The 19474-nt window shown below is 35.2% G+C and overlaps 1 protein-coding gene across 8 annotated transcripts in view; it reads left to right on the top strand.

Annotated features, from left to right (window-relative positions):
• Positions 1-19474, top strand: part of LOC129374999 (myocyte-specific enhancer factor 2D homolog) — a 37534-nt gene that overhangs the window by 5408 nt on the left and 12652 nt on the right. For 3 of the 8 annotated variants that reach the window (XM_055053755.1, XM_055053754.1, XM_055053750.1), the window contains exons 2-8: positions 7947-8306; positions 10275-10478; positions 11613-11750; positions 13654-13870; positions 15334-15390; positions 16446-16627; positions 18476-18505. In XM_055053755.1, the coding sequence (XP_054909730.1) occupies positions 8253-8306; positions 10275-10478; positions 11613-11750; positions 13654-13870; positions 15334-15390; positions 16446-16627; positions 18476-18505 (882 nt within the window). In that variant the 5' untranslated portion in view covers positions 7947-8252. Of the gene's footprint in view, positions 1-2413; positions 2515-7946; positions 8307-10274; positions 10479-11612; positions 11751-13653; positions 13871-15333; positions 15391-16445; positions 16628-18475; positions 18506-19474 lie in introns of those variants that run through there. The other 5 variants (XM_055053756.1, XM_055053752.1, XM_055053751.1 and 2 more) reach the window with 4 other exon arrangements.

Here is a 19474-nt window from a genome sequence, read left to right as displayed (position 1 = left end):
AAGATTGTAAAATGTAATATTCGGCCGACATCTATACTGTGGACAAAAAGGTTTTATTTGTTGATTTAACTGGCACAGTCAGATTTAAAATGGCTAATTCAAATAACTTTTCCTCATTTCTATCCTTTATTTTATCGTACTGTCAAGGAAAAAACAAAACAAAAAACCCACATATTTTGCCAAGAGGAACCTGATCAGTGCGTCTTCTGTTTTTCAACTGTTAATTTTGTTTGAGATAACCTGAAATAGACTGAAAATAAGTCAGAATAAATATAGTAGTGTCTTCATATCAACTTTAGTTTGGTGTTGTAAATGAGAACAAGTTCTGCGTCGTTTCACCTGGTTACATAAAAGTTGAATAACATCTTCAGGTTGATGTGAAGTTCAGACGTCTTGGTGTAAATTTGTTTTCCTGGTCTGTCTTGTGGATATTGATCCGTGATGTTTGTCTAAAAATTCTGACCACTGCGAGTCCGGCACCAAACATTAATATCCGACCCGTTGTACTTTCCATAGGCTACTCCATTAAAGGTCACTGGCACTAATTATGTTTTTCCAAAATGACAAATTCTCACTCTAAGCCTCACTGTTTCATTTCTAATCAGAAAACCAATTCAGTGACTCATTTTTAGCTCCATTTCTTCAGAGATTGAAGCAAAATTGACCTCACCAAGAAATTACTGTCACAATAAGCAATATATCAATTAATCACATGATGAATCAAAATGAGCTCAATAACTTCCGATGATTTATCATTTTTCTCTTTCTACCAAAAACTGGATGATAAAAATCTTCACTCTGGTGTTTTGGTCTCAACTAAAGATTTTTCATTTACAGTCTTCATAATTTGTTTTATTTGTTGTTTCTGTTTATCTTTGTCTATTTAAAATGTCTTTCAGATCAAGTGTTAAATGTTTATTAGAATTTAAAATTTATTGATCTGTGAGGAAGTGATCTTGTATTATTATGCCATTATTATCATTGTGTTACTTGACAAATATCTTAAAAATGGTTTGTTATAATAACTTCTGGGACAATTTATTGTGTCAGGCCTATGGATCACTTGATGCAGAATATTTTTAGTTTCTGCTCTGTGGATTTGGTGAATGCAGCTGTGCATTTTTAGTCTGGCTGCACGTGGGGCTTCATGCAAGCCAAGCGGCAACCTCATTATGTTTGTGTCCAATCAGTCCTTCGGCCAGGTCTTAATTGAGCCATCGGTGCCTTCGGGGAGGAAGAGAAGGGATGAACTTGTCAATTACAGTAATGAGAGGGCAGGCATGCAGAGAGCAGGCAGGGCAAGGCAGACAAGGCAGAGGCCTTGTAGTTCAGCCCCCATTTCAGTCTCTAATCAAAGATGTTAGTGATGCCTGAAACTTTTAAATAATCATTTTTCCCTCCAGAAAATATATTTTTCTGCATGTCGGGTTATGGAAGCTGCTTAGTTTAGTCACAGCCAGTAGAAGATGTACATTTTGCTATCCAATGCTAATTTGTTAATCCAAAAATCTGCTAAGAGATGTACAGAAACAGAAAAGGAGATGCAGGGGTTTTGTTTGGCTCGTACTGGGCTTGTAGTATATACCGAAACTTGATTGTTTTCAGTCAATTAATCAAGTTTATTTGTATCTAAGAGTCTAGTCTTTGAGTCTAGACTAGACTCTTAGATCTAGACTTAAAGGAACTCAGTGTTTCAGCTGTTTTGCAGTTTTCTGGAAGTTTGTTCCAGATTTGTGGTGCATAGAACTTTAAGAGTGAAGTACGGTGATGGCTGCATCATGCTTGTTTTCCAAACTGAAAAAGTAACTGTTGGAGAACCTCAAATATGAAAAATTGAACTGATACTAATATCTGATAGTAACACCAATGTTAGGGTAGATTTATCAATATTTTTATTTTTATTTTTTTTCCGATTACTCAATTAATTGTAAGAATAATTGATAGAATACTCAATTACTAAAATACTTGTTCACACATATTTTGGTTTATTTTCAAGACAATATGTGGTGTAGTGGGAGAAGCTTACAAAGTCTTACTATGAGTTTGCACTTAAGGTTTTGTAAAATTTTAAATGTTCTGACCAGAAAGAACACTTTACATTTTTGCACTTTTACAAAAAGGGTGTATACTTTTATATCAATGTTTTTGGAAGGTAATGTTACCAATTTTTTTTATTGCCAAATCCAGAGAGTTCTTAATATTGTGGAATATTATGTAAAAAACAAAGAAAATACAGAAATGCAGATAAAATATCCAGTCCAGTAAGTCTGACAAAGAGAAGCAACAATTTCTTTGATTTCTGATGAAGCTTTAAATGTCATAATGTTTACAACAGCTGCCCTATCACTTGCTTAGCAACTTGATCCACTTGCCACATCATATCTCTAAATATAGTGCAGGGCTGGAAGAGCGAGCCCAGCTCTGAAACAAACATTTAAAACAACTTAACCTTCTGAAACGTGTTGCACAAAGACTGGCAGGCTGACAGGAACACGGAGCGGAGGATGAAAACAGGTGGGACAGATCGGAGTTACCAGTCTGGTAACCCAGTCGAGTCGGGCCAAAAATAACAACTGGTTTCTTAATAAGTCATGTTTATCAGAAATGGGGGTCTGTCAGGGGTTCCAGGTTGGTCTCATCCAATCTCTTGCGGTGCTGATCATGTGTGGGGTTGTTGCTGGGAGAAAAAGTTGAGATGTTTGATCCTCAGGCGGTGAGCGACTGTTTCTGAGTCACAGTGAGTCAAGCTCAAAACTGGGCCGCTTTCACTGTAAATGCTGGAAATAGTCCAAATGTGTTGCTCTAATAACATCTGATATTATTATTAATGGCAATTGAATATACCAGGGTCTCTATTATAAGTGGGTGTTTAAGGATTCAAAATGTAGATTTCAAGCTGGACTTGTGGTAAAATGTGGGACGTTTGATGCCACATGCGCTCCGCGGTTCAGCTTTTAATATTTTCCATCTGGCTTGACAACAATCCCAGAGGAAAGCAGGAACATGTAGGGTTAAAACTGGAAGAAAAACAGATTACAAATGGACTAATGAGCTCAAAATGTTTGAGTTGGACTGGGAAACTGGATATCAAGTAATTCTTTTGGAGATCCCGAAGCTTAAAAGTCAAATTTTTTACTCAATATCCAAATCAGTCTTCAGATATTTAAAATACGCTGAGGTTTAGTTTAGTCTTTGAGTCTAGACTTTTTAGTCTTTATTTTGTGTTGTTGTTGTTGATTTAAAAAAATAAAAAAAACAGTTTATAGCAAAAGGCACCTCAGAAAATTGTTTATTGTAATATAGCAGAAAACACTGAGTGGCGTAAATAAAATAAGACTGCAATTGACAATTATTTTAGTAGTCAGATATTTACTTTTTATTTTCACTAACTATCAATTATTCTAATGATTAGTTGGATTAAGATTTTTTATTTAAGCACTTAAAAAAAATTTTTATTCCCAATAATTCAAAAACATAACATTCCCTTAGTGAATTTGAACCAGATTAATATAAAAAATACCACTTGATGAATTTTGGGTAAAATATATTCAGATAAATTATTTTTATCTTAAGTAGAAAAGTATATAAATTTGTACAGCTGTGACTTAATTACTGCTCTGAGTATATTTTATTTTTTTAGCAAATTGCATCTCTTTGAGCCTGTAGCGATTAATTGATTTATTTCAGCTGAAAAACAAAATATAATCTAGTGAGAGTTAATAAAAAAATCAGAGGATACAAAATAAAACAAACAAAAGTTATGCACATTGTTGTTATGCACATCCACAGTGTTATACTTTAAATTTAATAAATTAAACTTTAAAATTGCAGGAAGATGCTGCCCAAAAGGTCAGATGTCACCTTTAATAGTTTTTGTTATTGTGTAGTTGGAGTGTTTGGTTGAAGTTGCTGCTTTAATGAACATTTTGGTCGATCTGTTGACCAACGTTGATGGGCTGATTGAAATAGAGGTGGTGTTTATTTATATGTTCTCTAATCCATTTATTTGTTCCTGCAAGGAAAATAAATTAATCCATTAATTACAAAATAAATCCATAACTTAACTAAGGGCATAATTTAATATTAACTGGGGTTTAGATGATTTGCTTTCATTTTTGCAGTCATTCCCATTGAGGCATTCATTTAGCATAATTAACCTTCAGGATTGTTTTTTTCTTTGATTAGAGGCTGTTAATTTAGCAGAAATATATAAAAAAATAAACAAATTGCTTGTGGAAAATATAGCAATACTATAATATTTAGTAGTAAGATGCAATTATCGGAGTTACCTGGGTTCTGGCATCTGAGGATGTTTCATCGTTTCATTATTTAAGAGCAGCGGTTCTGCTCCTCTCAGCTGGATGTAATCAAGCACAGCAGCCACCCTATATGCAGCACATCCACCATGCACCTCACTGAGTTTAATGAAATGTTTATGCTGAAATGGTGATTAATATATGTCTAATTTTGCAATCCAGCTGTGATGCTAAATTACTGTCACAGGGGAATTGAAATATCACCGCATGTAGGAAAAGTGTAGCTGAATACAGTTACTCTTCACTTGAAATTACTTGCAAAGAAAAAGCTTTTTGTTAAAGCATTTACTAAAATAATTTTTTTCCCACCAGTTTTCCAATGTGCCTGTTTGGTTTGAATAACTGCTTTCACTCTAATCAATATTTATTTGTGACTAAAATGTAGATGTGGAATAAACTAGGGATGCACAACATATCACAAATATATTGTCATTGCAATATAAGTGTGGGCAATATTCTTGTCTCAAAGGATTGTTTTGAGTGCATTGGTATTTTTATGCTAATGCAAATTTTTAGGCCTATATCACAGGTGGTTGAAAGCGAGGGCAGTCAGTCATCCAGCGGCCCGTCATGTTTTTGAGTTAAAAAATGTTTAAAGTTGACAGTAAATTTGAAAATATCACTTGGTAGTTATGCATTATTGGAAGATTAATACCTGAACACCAACTATAAAGTCTTTAAAAAGGGCAATAAAAAAAAAAAACCCTAAAATAAGCAATGCTAAGCCTGATGGGGGCACAAGTAAAGCCTGGTGGCCCGCCAGGCTTATAATACACTGTATGAGACCCTGATGTCATCACAACATTTACCAATATTATCAATATAAGAAGATTTTCTAATGTTGTGCAGCCTCGCCCCCCAAAAAACACAAATGAATACATTTTCACAGGTGGTTTAATAATCAAAAAACCTCAATGTGAAGTTATTAATCTGAGGCTAAAGAGACGTTTTTCATTGAATTTTGCGACCATGTCAGTGTTGAAAAACTTAAAATAATATTGAAAATATTAATATTGATAAAAACTGTGATGATGATACCAGTTTGAAGAATTCAAAAACAAGAATTTGGACGCATCCCACATCATGGCCTCAAGCTCTTAATTTTCTCGTCTTAAACCGAAACCCCCCTGAGAGTTGAACTGAAAATCTGTCCAATCACATCAGAAGAGTTTTTGACCCCAACTAACAAATATAGTCACTGAACGGAGAGCGCACCGATAGGTGGATATGTTACTGCGTTATTGACCTTAGAGTAATGCTCTGCTTCTCCAGCTTCACCTGCTGAAGTTTAAATTAGCGAAAGGAAACAGAATCTCTTTCTATAATAATTTAATTATTTGAAAGATTGAATTTTTTGTGAACTGTGATGACATTATGTCATCGAAATTTAATTAAATAAATGTAATTAATTAAAATTCCTGCAGTTTGAGCCTGAAGTATATGAAAATGCTAAGGTTAAAGAAAGTCACATTACTAAAAATCAGTTTAAATGTGCAAAATACAACTTGGAAACTATATTTATCTAAATGTAATTCAGCATTTTCCAGGTGAAGATTTTCTCTCCTTGCTAAAAACTAAATATGTGTTTTATCTGGATGTAGTGAGCTCCAGTAATAAAGTGATTGGTTTCAATTTTGCTCAGATTAGTTAAAGCTCTTCATAATTCAAGTGTGAATGTGCTCACTGGCCCTTCGGTTATAGTTACACACTGTTTGCAGATAGCATTGATATGCATATCATTTGGATCTATTTTCATTTTCCTGCTGTGCATGGAAATGTATTCCTACATTTTCCATATCCTGTTTGTTTAGTCAGGTGGAGAACATCCTTACAGCAACTTCATTGAACTAAGCAATAGATTTAAACAATAATGAAGCGTAATACGTCAGTCTTTATGTAGAAATGTACAACCTTGAACAGTGGAAACAGTTTAAGGTTGCAGATACGCTATCTGTCTGAAATACGTCCATAGGAGATTTGCACAATGTTTATCAGATTTCCTTCCCGTTTATGCACCAAATTTACTTCTGCTGTGTTACATTAGAATATCGGTTTTGAGAACCTAAAGCTCTGGCTTTGTGCTCACAGCTGTTGCGTTAACTCGGTGCAAAATGAGCAAATTAAAAATCATTGGAGGCTCTGTTCTTTTGTTAGCTGATAAAACTAATAAATAAATTAAAAATTAGGGTTTCTTTAAAGAGGACATAAGCTGAGTGGGTGGGCCCTCACATTGTACACGTTGCACCTTGACCTCATGATCTGTCCATTACACTTGTTTTTTTTAACATCCTATTTCAACTGAGCATTAGTTCTCTGTTATTTTTTTGCACGTTATCACACCCTAATGTGATAAATTACTGTTTAATAAATAAATAAACTACTCTTAAGATGCAGTATGTAACGTTTATGAAAATATTTTTTCACATATTTGTTGAAACTGTCTCTATGTTGTGAAATTAAGGGACATGCGACAAACTCGAGGCCCAGGGGCCAAATTTGGCCCGCAGGAGCTTTTTTTTGTGGTCCTCTTGACTTCTAATTACCTGAGCATGTTTCTCCAGTTTTTCACAAATCTGCAAAAATCAAACTGAATTCAAGCTAAATCAACGAATCCCCATGTTTTTATGATTTCACTGCAAATGTTTCTCAAAATTGACCAAAACATAACGATGTCGAGTTATAGTCAGTGACCAATACAGCGATTGATAAAAAGTCACATTTAATGTCACACATTAGTACAAATATTGTAAAAATTTCTTATAAACATTTCTAAATTAGTGACACAAAATCTGTGATTTTGATTGCAAAAAAACAGAAACAGCAACAAAATCCTTCACTGATTGGTGTGAGAAGATGTTCAATATTTCATTTCAAGAAACGTTTATTGAAACATCTGGCTGTTTGTTGATTTTTTTTAACAGTTTAATTGGTTTTATCAACACATTCTGGCACAGCTGGCCCTTTAAGAACATTCAGATTTTGGATACGGCTCAAAATGAAAATGAGTTTGACATTCCTTTGTCGCAGCACTTCCAACGCTAACTAGGAACAACCAATTAGAGGAGGAGGGTGTTAGTGCTGCCAATCACCCTTGTGGACGCACCATTTCCCTGCCGTGAATCTTCAGTCTAGTTATGATGGCAGATAAATAATTTTCCTAGGACATTACGTTGTTTTCCGCCATTAGCACACTGAGCAGCGCATACAGAAGAATGATTGATAAGACCTTCCCTCTGGCTCTGATTGGTTGTTTTGGACTGGTGCTTTTCTTCAGTAGCATTGAGATGAATTAGATTATTTCACAGATTTTTTTGTCTCATAAGAAACTGACACAAATGATGACACTTTGAACAAATATGTAAAAAAACTACGGATGCACCAATATAAAGATTTGGGCTGATATTAATATCTAATGAATTAAAATACAAATAAATTAAAACGAAAACTACCAGAAACAGACAGCAACAAAATGAAAGAAAAATTGGTTATTAATCTCAGCCCAGGTGCCAGTATATCACGCATCTCCATAACAACCACATTTAAAAAAAATAAAAGTTATGTAGCTTTAACACTAATGATTTACATTTGAGGGGACATTTGGTGAATGTTTTGTTTCTTTCGTTTACGCAGGAGAGGAGCGACGTCCTCCATGCCGCAGCAGCTGCACACATCAGTCCCCGCTGAATAAAAGATGAACTGAGGACCTCGTCCACATTTCCACGTCCCAAACCGCTGCTTCTCTCCCGCTGCCCTTTCAGAGCAAGAGTTAACCGTGTTGCCTCACCACACCTGGACACAGAGATGCGCGTGCGTGCATGTCCTCGAAATGCATGACTGTGTTTGAGCGTCTTTCTGCTTCGCTTCCGTACTCATCTTCAGAGAGGCACTTTTCCACTTGACTGACTCTAGCATTAGTGTTCACGACTACAAAGCATAATGGGGAGGAAAAAGATTCAGATCCAAAGGATCACCGACGAAAGGAACAAGCAGGTGAGTCACTGCGGTGAAACAAAGGATTTTATGTTATTTTGCATTCTGTTTTAATTTCTGCTCCAGAAATTAAAAATCACACATTTTGAGTCATTTTATGATTCATCAAAAGTGTTTGAATTTAATTAGTAGTGATGGCTGTGTGTTTATAAAAGTATAATTATTCTAGGAAATTTGCAACAATTGTTGATATTTGAATTTATCTTGGATAAATTAATCCAAATCACTTGAATCTTCGATCCAAATTCATCTCTTATCTTTGACACTTTAAGCACTTTTGTTTGGTTTTTCAAATTCATGCCAAAGACTTGTGTGTCTTATTGTTTTCTGGGGACTGCAGAAAGATTTTTCTTTTTCTTGAATATTAGGAGGCTTTACAAACTGTTGGAAACAGATTGTAGCAAAATTTATTACAAGGTGCTCCTCTTTGTTTTTCTGTTTTCAGGTAGCCTGAAGTCACAAAACTATAAATGCTATAAAAAAAATATAAAAAAATCAGATTTTCTGTTTTGTTTGCCTAGGTTTGAGAATATCAAGTTTTGTAGGATAAAGTTTCAACCACCGCTTCTCATTACTGTAAATTAATGTCAGAGAATCACTTTTAAAAGTAGATGTTGGCTTAACATTAGGAAATGTCTGACTTTTTCGCAGCACATCAGCAATTTTATGCAACGCTGTTTGTTTGTTGGCCATGTGGATCACAAAGCTATTTTTTGATATGGGAGTTTATTTTTTCAACATTTTTGCATTCTTATTTTGAGTCCAGATGTTTACGCGTTATTGGAAAATGCTCCTTACCAGTCTTGACTTACAGTTTTTTTTTTTTTGTGATAAGACCAGAAAATAACAACAGGATTTATTAGTGCATTGAACATTTTTAGTTCTTTGCATTTCACTTTTTGGATGGTGAATTGAACTCATTGAGCATTTTTGCTCCCGTTACAGAACTGCAGGCAATAAAGACACCAGTTCCAGCTAATCCACAACATCCCTTCCCACCCAAAAATAAAAACAACAAATATCCTGTTAACCTCAGACATTCTGGGATATCACATGTTTATCTTCAGCAGATGCCAGCTGCTGAGAATAGATTTGAGTCTGGAGTTGTTTAAAGACTTCTCGCCCGTATTTGTGTGAATGTTTCTCACAAATATTGGGCTTTGTCTGTAAAAGCAAACAGTTTGCTGAGGTTTAATAATAGATGCATTGTGGAGTCTTGGTTTGTGCAGAGCAGGGATTTGGTCTGTGATGCATCTCTGATTGGCTTTCAGTTTGGATTAAACTCTCACTTTTCCACGTTTCTTTTCCTTTTGTTTCTTTTTCTTCAAGTATTGATGAAAAGTTGAATTGTGTTTTCATCAAACCACCAGATATTTTGTATCACGTTGCCCTCGATTCCAGCTTGTATTTTTCTTTCTTTTGTATTTTTAAAGCGCAGACCTTCTGCTCTTGACAGAAATTCAGGCTAATTTTGTTCAACATTGTTCTTGATTGCTGATCTTTTGCTGGATTGCAGCCGGAAGCTTTGCTCATAGTTTAAGAGGGAAACTGTTATTTTACTCAACTTTTCTTCAAAATAATAGAAATAATTTATACAGAACAGTAAACTGTAAAATCAGAGTTTTATTAATCTCCACTCAATTGTTTTGGAAAAGGTAATTTATGATAATTTAGCTTATTTTGTCAGTTAACTTTTATTAACTTTATTATGTAATTGTTTGTAAATTCACATTCTGTCTTTATTAATAAACTTTTAGTTTGTAAACAAAAACAAACTTTTATTCTCTTGGAATTCAACCCCTTCATGCTTAAAATGATAAACTGGAAAAGAAAAGCTAAAAAGAGAGCTTTGTTACATTAGTAAAGGCATACAATTAAAGCAATTTTATAAAATGGTGTAAAATCTGAAAATTGCTCCTCCAACAGTCGTTTCTTTCATTTTAATTTTTTTTCTCCGTTCTCTCTCAGGTCACATTCACGAAGCGAAAGTTCGGCTTGATGAAGAAGGCCTATGAGCTGAGTGTGTTGTGTGACTGCGAGATCGCCCTGATCATCTTCAACCACGCCAACAAGCTGTTCCAGTATGCCAGCACCGACATGGACAAGGTTCTGCTCAAATACACGGAGTACAACGAGCCGCACGAGAGCCGGACCAACGCAGACATCATTGAGGTAAATTCATCATGTCCGCCGCTTCCTGAGGGGTTTTCTGTCACAAAGGCAAATGGTTTTAACCTGGATAGATCACGCTCCAGCTTTAAATTAGTTTCTGTTCAATTAAAAGTAAAAATCTGGGAATAAAATATATTTCTAGATCCATCAGTCAATTTATTTAGGTTTATAAAATTCAGGTACAAATTTGTGACATTTTCTTTGACTCATAAGTGGGATGGTATATTCATTCTTTCATTTCCTGGTGGATCCAAACAACCTACACAACATTTTGTTTTTGTCTCTTTTAAAGTACGTAAAGAGAAATAATCATAGAAGATTAAAGTTGGAAATGGCAGGTCAGACCTCAACTAAACCCATATATCATGATTTTCCTAACAAACTGATGATGTTGAATCAAATATAAATGTTTTATATAACTGAATATGTGACCTATGGGACTTTATTAGAGCTAACTACATCTATTGGCTAGTAATTTAAAATAAACTCCTCAGAAATGAGTTTATTTTATTTATAACCTTTCAATATTTACCCTGCAGGTAAATGTAGCAAAAATCCACTTGTTTTTCCCACTTGTGATCAAAATGTTATTTTTTAAAAAATTTTTATTTAACGACAGTCTGAGCCGCACAAATCCATTTATTTTCCAATCAGACCCAGGTTACTTTTAATATGTAATCCTGTATCTGATGTGTTTAAAGTGACATCAGGGTGAACTGTTGCGTCTCATTTCATCTGACGTTTACATCACGCTAATGACAGACCGGAGAGAATCGACAAGATAAACATAAACAACAGACCAAACAAACATGGCGGATGTTGTAGCTGCTGCTCTGTCTAATAATTACACGCCGACCCAAGTTTTCAAAGTTGCAGGTTTCAGTTTGCTAATGACCACAACAGGCTTCTTCCTATTACTAGAGTTTGTCCCCTTCAAAATAAAATTCCTGCTGCAGCCTCATAAGTTTACACAGCAGAGGCTGTTTCAGAGTTGAAAATGCAGCCCTTAACTTGAACTCATTTGGGATATTCATGTTTGCTAAACTTTGTTTCTAAGCACTCATAGAGTCTACAGCTTATCTTAAACTGCACTGGTTCATTGAATATTGTTCCTCTCCCTGATTTGGTTTCTAGACTTTGAGAAAGAAAGGTTTCAACGGCTGCGACAGTCCAGAGCCGGACGGCGAAGACTCAATCGACCAAAGTCCTCTGAATGACGACAAGTTCCGTAAAACCACAGAGGATTTGGACGTCCTCTTCAAACGCTACGGCGTAAGATCTTTACTCTTCTTCTCTTCCTATTATTATTCCTTTTGATTTGTGAAAGAGGGGTGGCATTATTTTTAAAATCTTCTCTCAAGAGATATTTAAGCAATTGTTGCAACCTCAAAGTTCAGTTTTCTCCCTTTCAAGGAAGACTTTCATGTTCTTTTATGGTATTTAATGGATATTTGAAAAAATAAATAAGCATCCAAAATTAAAATGGATATAGAAGTAGAAATTAAAAGTATGAATTTCAGTTTATTTTAAGAATCGCAAAGTGTTTTCTATTCTGTTATAATGGAGAAATAAATCAAACATTATTGGGGTAGGTTGACTTATTTTAATGTGCTGACCTCAACAAGAACTTTAGTTGATTTAATCTCATTGCAAATGTATTATTCAGGAATTGATAAATATTTTGTTTTATTTGTTTTAAAGGCATTTGAACCACATTTTTGGCACATAAGGTAATGTTGTGAACCAACTGGAAGAAGATGATTACAGTTTTCTCTGGCTTCCAAGAAAGATGAAAAAAGACACTAAAACTTCACAAAAAAGATACATTTTCTGCACAATTAGCTCAATTTTATTTGACATTATGTTTTAAATCTGTGTCAAAATCAGAAATGAAAATATCAATATTGGCACTGAAGTAACTGTGATATTGTTTTAGGGCTGCAATAAACGATTGTTGAATTGTTTATTCTGATGATTAATCAGATAAAATAATTTACAGATTCTGCAGATTTTTCATTTAACTACTAAATCCTTTTAGGACAATACTAGTAAAATCTTAAAACATGAAAGTAAAAAAATAATTCATTTTTAAAATCATATTTTTTTAACAGAGTTTGAACTGGATAAAGCTACAACTACAGGGTTTGAGTTGTTCTTGGTTGAACATAATTCAATTTTTTATCGTAAATGCAAAATAAGTCTTATAACATTTTGGCTAAATTATTCAGAAAATGGCCTTTTTTGAGTTTGTATGCTCTTGTTAATAATTAATCAATTACTAAATTTGTTGCAGATTATTTAAAAAATTATGAATCATAATTCATCTGATTAATCATTTTAGCCTTGTAGTATTTTAGCAAAAGTTGTAGCATTTTTTAATGAATCATGCAAGCATCTTTTTGCTCATTACACAGTGAAACTGTAATTTTTATGTACAAAAAAAGTCATATATTGATAATCACATGTAGAAAACCTACTAAGCCTGGGGAGTTAGAACATGTTTAAGGTTGACAGGAAATTTGAAAATATCACTTGATAATTATGTTTTATTGTTCAATACCGAAACACCAACTATAAAGTCTTAAAGATCAATAAAAGAAGCAGAAATTTAAAAGGAATTTAAATAAACAATGTTCAGGCTGGCGGTGGCCCGTGTAGTGGGAAAATGTTGAGGTTACTATGATTATTAGCTGAATCTATGATAGCAGTATTATGATTGTGATGCATGAGCTCATGAAAAAAAAACTTCTGGAGTTCAGTTTCTTTGGCCTTAGCTTCACAATTAAGTCATTGTTTCTTTCTCTCTCATGGCTGAACGAAGACGTGTGCTGGCTGTCTATTCTGTAACCAAGTAGATTATCAGAATGAACTATAAAACTGCAAGCTGCTCCAGGCTCTTCCTCCTCCTCACTGCATTAGTGAGCAGAGACCTTGAGTGCTGTAAAGCCTTCAAATAAATACCAATTAAGAATATATTATTTCTCTGGTTCTTGAAACAGTTTTGCCTCACTCTTTGTTAAAGGAACATTTCCACAACACCCGCCAGGCTTATAGTACATACCAGCTGAAAGTGGATGAATAAATAAAGTAATACCTTACACTTTGAAGCGATGTGTGACGCATGGTTGCTGTTGAATTTGTTGTAAGTTGTCTAAGTGTGAATGTCGTCCTGCAGCAGACGGCGGCTCCGCCTCAGACCTTCTCCATGCCAGTCACTGTCCAGGCGTCCAATCAGAGCACACTGCACTTCAGTAATCCTGGCAGCGCACTGGTAACTACCTCCTATGTCACATCATCATCGCTCACGGATACCCACCTCCTGTCGCCGCAGCAACCGGCTCTCCAGAGAAATACAGTGTCTCCGGGGTTGCCACAGCGACCGGCCAGTGCAGGTGAGCATGCAGCGAGACGCAGCACAAAGAGGCAGGAGATGATCTGCAGCAGCTTTTTACCTTCACTGAGATGTTTCTGTTTTTATCTTACGTGGGTAGTTGTTCTTAATCAGTGCTGCAACAATTATTAGATATACTTTGTTTTATGTCTAATAATATAAAGTCTTTTGGGTCGTTGTTTTATTCTGCTTTTTTTAAGTGAATAGGAGCTACAGATGCAAATCTCCCCTTTGGTTAGTTTTTATAAATAATAATTTTTAGTGATTTTAAACAGAGGTTTTATGTGGATGAAAGGCCAAATACATAAAAATAATACATTTGTTTTCCCAATAATGTGGTTTATGTGTTTATCAGCATCATGTGTGAAATAAACAAATTATCTGGTCAAGTGCAAATTTTGAACAAATTTCAGTCTCAAAATCATAAATTTCAACAGTTTTACACAGTGGTTCCCAAAGTGTGGGCTGCGCAACTTAGGAGGGACGCAGGTTAAATTTAACATGTGGTAATCATGAATCTAAGCAGTTTAACTTGGAGTAAATGTGAATTTAAACAGTTAACATGTAGTGAATCATGAATTTATGCAGCTTAATATGTCGCAAATGTAAAGGTCTATGTCCTGGAGTACAAAACTAACCTCGCTGTCGTCAGTGTTTGAGTCTGTTCTGTGTTTTCGGTGAGTCGATGTCAGCCCCACCTCCGTTTCTGTGTGAGCGTGTTGTGATGAAACTCATCACAACACGTTGGAGAGAGAAAGTGAAACTGTATCATGTTACTCCTGGAGCAATCAAAGCTTCCTGGCCTTGGTTTTGGAGAACCTTCTTCACACACTGAAAACTTTTTTAATGTTCTGATTGTTTTTGCCAATGCTAATCCACTGAACCAGAAACTTTTTATGTTGTGGAACTTTCTAATTTTAAAAAGTAAGCCTTGCATTTGATTTCTTTTTGAATATTTATTAATAAATGCATATTCAAATACCTAGTGCCATATGCTTCACTATTCTTTAAAAAATTAGGACCAGAAATTTGTGCAAACTTCACAGAAAATAATCTGCCTACCAAATCCCCATAGAGTGGACGTTTTATTTAGTGGTAGGCAATAAAATAATTAATTGAACACTTTAAAATGGGGGCTACTATTATTAGAGCAATTTTACAAGATACTGGAAGCAGTAGAGTAAACATGATTTGCATTATTTTATGCTTTCCATGGTTTTTTACATCAATATATTGCTAGCTGATGAACTGTCATTTATTTGTTTGTTTAGTTGGGATGCATAATGCCTGAAAATGTGTAAGGGAATTTATTTTGTAGTGTGTATTTTATGTCATCCCTTTGAAACTTGATCACAGTGTTTTAACTTGGGAAGAAAACTTAAGCTTTACTTTCAATTTAGAGTTTGTTTCAGCCAAAAAGTCAAAATTGCATAAATTCATTGTATTTCTTTCTTTCTTTAATAGGTGCTCTCCTCGGAGGCGACCTGAATAATTCAAACGGAGGATGTCCAAGTCCAGTCTGTAAGTAATTTATTTCATTTTTTACAAAACCAAAATTGTAGCATTCTTTGTTTTTCAGTTTCCCTGATTTTGTGGTATAATTAAGTAATTATTCCTCTGTTGCTCCATCTGGGATTGGATGCTAATTAGTGGGATTTTCTGAATGTTCATTATTCTCTTTTGACATATGAGATATTTATTCTAAAAATGAAGCACAATCATACACCAATAAATAAATAGTATGGATGTTTTATCCCTTTCTTTTTTTTTCATTTACAAATTAGCCGTGATCGACAAAATGTGGCTTTTTTTGGACAAAAAAAAACAAAGAAAAACACCTGCAGCGCTCTTCCCCGCCGTTCGCGCTGAACAACGGCCACCAGGCAGCAGCTCTGGGAGGAGAAAGGCGGCAGCAACGTGCCAGTTATTTTATAGGATGCTTATCGGTCCCCCGAAAAACAATAAAAGCCCGGACATTATCATGAATCAATAAAATCCTCCCAGAGTGAACTTGATGCTGCTAACACTTAGCTTTCATCAACGACTCAGGCAGAAGTGGGCGCGCTGTGCAACGCTAATATTGTCTCGGCTGGAAAACGGTGCGCTAAATAATAAAATATAAATTAACCAAGCTTCAAGGCAGATACATTTTAGTCTAGGAAGTTTAATAGTCGAGGTACTCGAATCACTCGAGGAATCGTTTCAGCCCTACTTATTATGTTTCATATTTCTGTTATCATTTTGTAAAAATCAGTTTCCACTTTGACATTAAAGGTTTGTCTTTTTGTCAAAACAGCTACGTTTCGCAGATCATGATTGATTTGTAAAAGGAGGAACTGTATTATTTAAGAACACATCTAATTTAAAGACACCATTGAGCGGCTTGTGTCTAACATGTGTCCAATAAATCACAACATTAGTGTTGTCCATCTTCAGGTTCATCCCTCGGAGTCGAGTCGTTTTTTTAGAGGATTCCTCAACAACGAAACGCAACTCTAACGCTGTCTGTACCCCTACTCTCTGTTTGATCGTTCACTATTGATCGCCATGCATTCGCGCCTCCATCTCCCCCTCAGCTAATGGATACACCAGCGCCAGGGCCTCCCCAGGTCTGCTCACCGTCTCCAACGGCAACAGCCTGGGGAAAGTAGTTCCGGCCAAGTCGCCGCCTCCGCCTCCGAGCCCGCAGATGGTCAACAGCCGTAAGCCAGACCTGAGAGTCATCACCTCGCAGGGCGGGAAGAGCCTCATGCAGATGGTGAGATCAGCCAAGTTCAACTTTGGTTTAACGTTTCTGACCCCTCACTTCTTTTCATGATGGCTAGAAAAGCTCACAAACCCAGCAGGTTTTTTTTAAAACCAACATGTTGCCAGTTACTGTCATCAGGGGCTTGAAAACCTTGAAATAATCTAATTTCCATTTGGATTTCCCAAAGTGTGTACTTGAAAGTGCTTCACTTTCAAACTGCACAGTTGTGATCATAAATCAGAGTGAAAATGTTAAACTTTTTAGTGTTTTGTTTTTGCAAAAACTATTTTATGTTTTCATTTTGACCTGAAAGGAAATATGAGAGCAGTCACATAATTTAGCTGCTTTTGATAAATTGTTCTAAATTTAAAATTATTTTGCAGGTTTGTCAGATTAAAAAAGATAAGGACAAGCAGTTAGTAGGCCTGTCATATTTTTCAAAATGTTTTGTGTCTATTTGGCTCACTCTTGCTTTATTTGTTTTCTGTGCCTGGAGTTAAATCAAACTAAACTTTTCTTTTTTAGGCTCTTTAGAATTACCAAAATTATTTTTGTTTGCTTAATGCCAGAAAACTTTGCAAGATATTTTTCTAACTTTTGTTGTTTATGATGTTTAAGCATTTAATTTGTTTAGATCGTTTCAGTGTAATGAATATTGATTATTCCTAATTGAGCCGATTATATTGTGTACCTTAAAGTTAATGAAATTGGGGGATTTTTTTTGTTCGGTTGGTGTTTTGTTCTCAGATAAGTTAAGTGTAGAATTTTGCTGTATTTTAGTTGTTTCTGTAGAAGTATTGATAGATCAAGATCACCCAATACTGTATTGAAACTGTCTTTTTTAGTTCAGTGATATTGTTTTTATCTCATATTTGTGGTGCTGTAAAGGTTAGAGAACTTACCTTGATAATGCCTGAAAAGTGGAAAAACTGTCAACATTTTCCAAGTTCCCATATCTTTACTTAGAAGACAAAACGATCCAGAAATCATATTTCTTGTTGCCAAAGCGCCCCGAACTATACAGAAGCTGGGTAAATATCTCAATCCTGGGGTGAAATAAATGAATGAGGACCAAATTGCTTCATGTTTAATTTGATTGAACCCATAAAACTGAAGATGCTGCGAGAGAATCAGGAAATATTAATTTATCTTCTCATCCAAAACCCGAATGCTCAAAGCTCTGTTATTGATAATCTGATCTTTTTCATCAAGTTGTTTGATAATCAAAATTTTGACTGACAAGTTTAAAATATTTATTCAAAATCTTGTTTATTTCTCATCTTGTATCTTCAGTATCAGAGGATTTTTTTCAGATTTGTTTACTACAATAATCGAGCTGCCTAGTAAAGAAAATTTGAGTGAACATAAGTTTTAAAACAAACATCAGACACAATAATGAAAAATTCTGTTCTTATCCTTTAAAGAGGCAAATATTTTATAAAGGAATGATTCACGACTTCATTAGGCTTCAATAATTGCTTCAAGTATTTCAGTGTAATGTGAAATTAAAGTGTAAAGGTGGGACAAAACTAGGTTATAATCTTTTGCCCAAACTATTATAACATTATTTAGATTCTCAGTTTTAATGTGTCTCTTAAAGAAACCTTTGATAAATAATTTGAACTGTTTCCAAATATTTTTATTGTCTTTAGTTTGTTGCTACCTCTTTAGATCAGGTCTGAGAAAACTAAATGTTAGCTAGAAGATGTCCAAAAATGTGGCTTTGTTTGGTGCTCCTCTCATTTTTTTTAATGAACTTTGAACAAACCAATGAACTAGTCTGAGCTCAGGCTTTGTTTTCATGGTTTTATTCAGTCACTCCAGAGTTATAACCCTCTCTGTTACAACTCCTTGCAGACAGAGGATGAGCTGGAATTGGTAAACGAGGTGATTTCCCCCCCCTCACTCCCAAACACATTCATCAGTCACTCGCATGAGTCGATGCCAGTCAGCTGTCAGCATGAGTGCAGGACTCTGCAGGAGTTTCTTCTCGTTTCAGTTTTGTTTTCACCGACATTTCCTTTGAGATGGTGTTCCGTTTGACTGACTGCATGTGGGTCAGGGTTCGTGGATGTTTTATTCCGGCGTTTGTTTTTAGTTTTTAGACATAATCTAGAATTGAGCCCTTCACATTAATCTCGTTGACGGTGCCGTGGCAGAAATATCAAAGTGCTTTTCTGCAGGTTTGAGCTGGACTCGCTTCATCGTAACGTATGGTGCTTATCTAAAGCATGGGTGTTGTTCTCACTTTGGGTTGTGGTGCGAAGCGCCACAGAGCATGTTTCAGTGTTCACCGACGGTCTCACACACTCATTTCCACTATCCGACGCACAACGTTTGAGATTTTTAATAACTACTTTGAATTACATTAAAGGCATTTAACTCCAAATCTGAGCTTTCATGGCCAACTGTCAGTCGTGAAACACAAAGCATGTAACTTTGTGTTTCATTTGTTTGTTTCATTTTTTGCAACTGGTAAATGCAGAGAAGTTAGAAATTCAGATTAGGAGTTTAGATCACGCAAACAATTTTAGTTTTCACCCTTTCAGTTGCAGATTTAAATCCAGAGGAAAAGATTTTACCTGATACTACAGCTGCAGTAGCATCCTTAACATTTTTAGCTTTTAATTATCATGGCTTCACTTCTATTGAAAGTTTGTGGCAAAGGGAGGATTTCTAACTTTCAGAAAAAATGAAAGTATCCAAATATTTGTCCCTAAGTGACTTAATTCAGTGCGTATCAGCATCAAAGTGACAAGTGGAAACACATTTGTCACTTTGTGGCATGAAGGTATAATGATTAAAAAAACAGTGTACACTAAGTTTAAATATATTAAGGCTGCAACTAATTATTGT

The sequence above is a fragment of the Poeciliopsis prolifica genome, unplaced genomic scaffold (assembly GCF_027474105.1).
Source record: "Poeciliopsis prolifica strain line A6 unplaced genomic scaffold, Auburn_PproV2 SCAFFOLD038, whole genome shotgun sequence".
Lineage (NCBI taxonomy): Eukaryota > Metazoa > Chordata > Actinopteri > Cyprinodontiformes > Poeciliidae > Poeciliopsis > Poeciliopsis prolifica.
The sequence above is the reverse complement of the archived record's forward strand: the minus strand, read 5'-3'. Positions and strand labels throughout refer to the sequence as shown.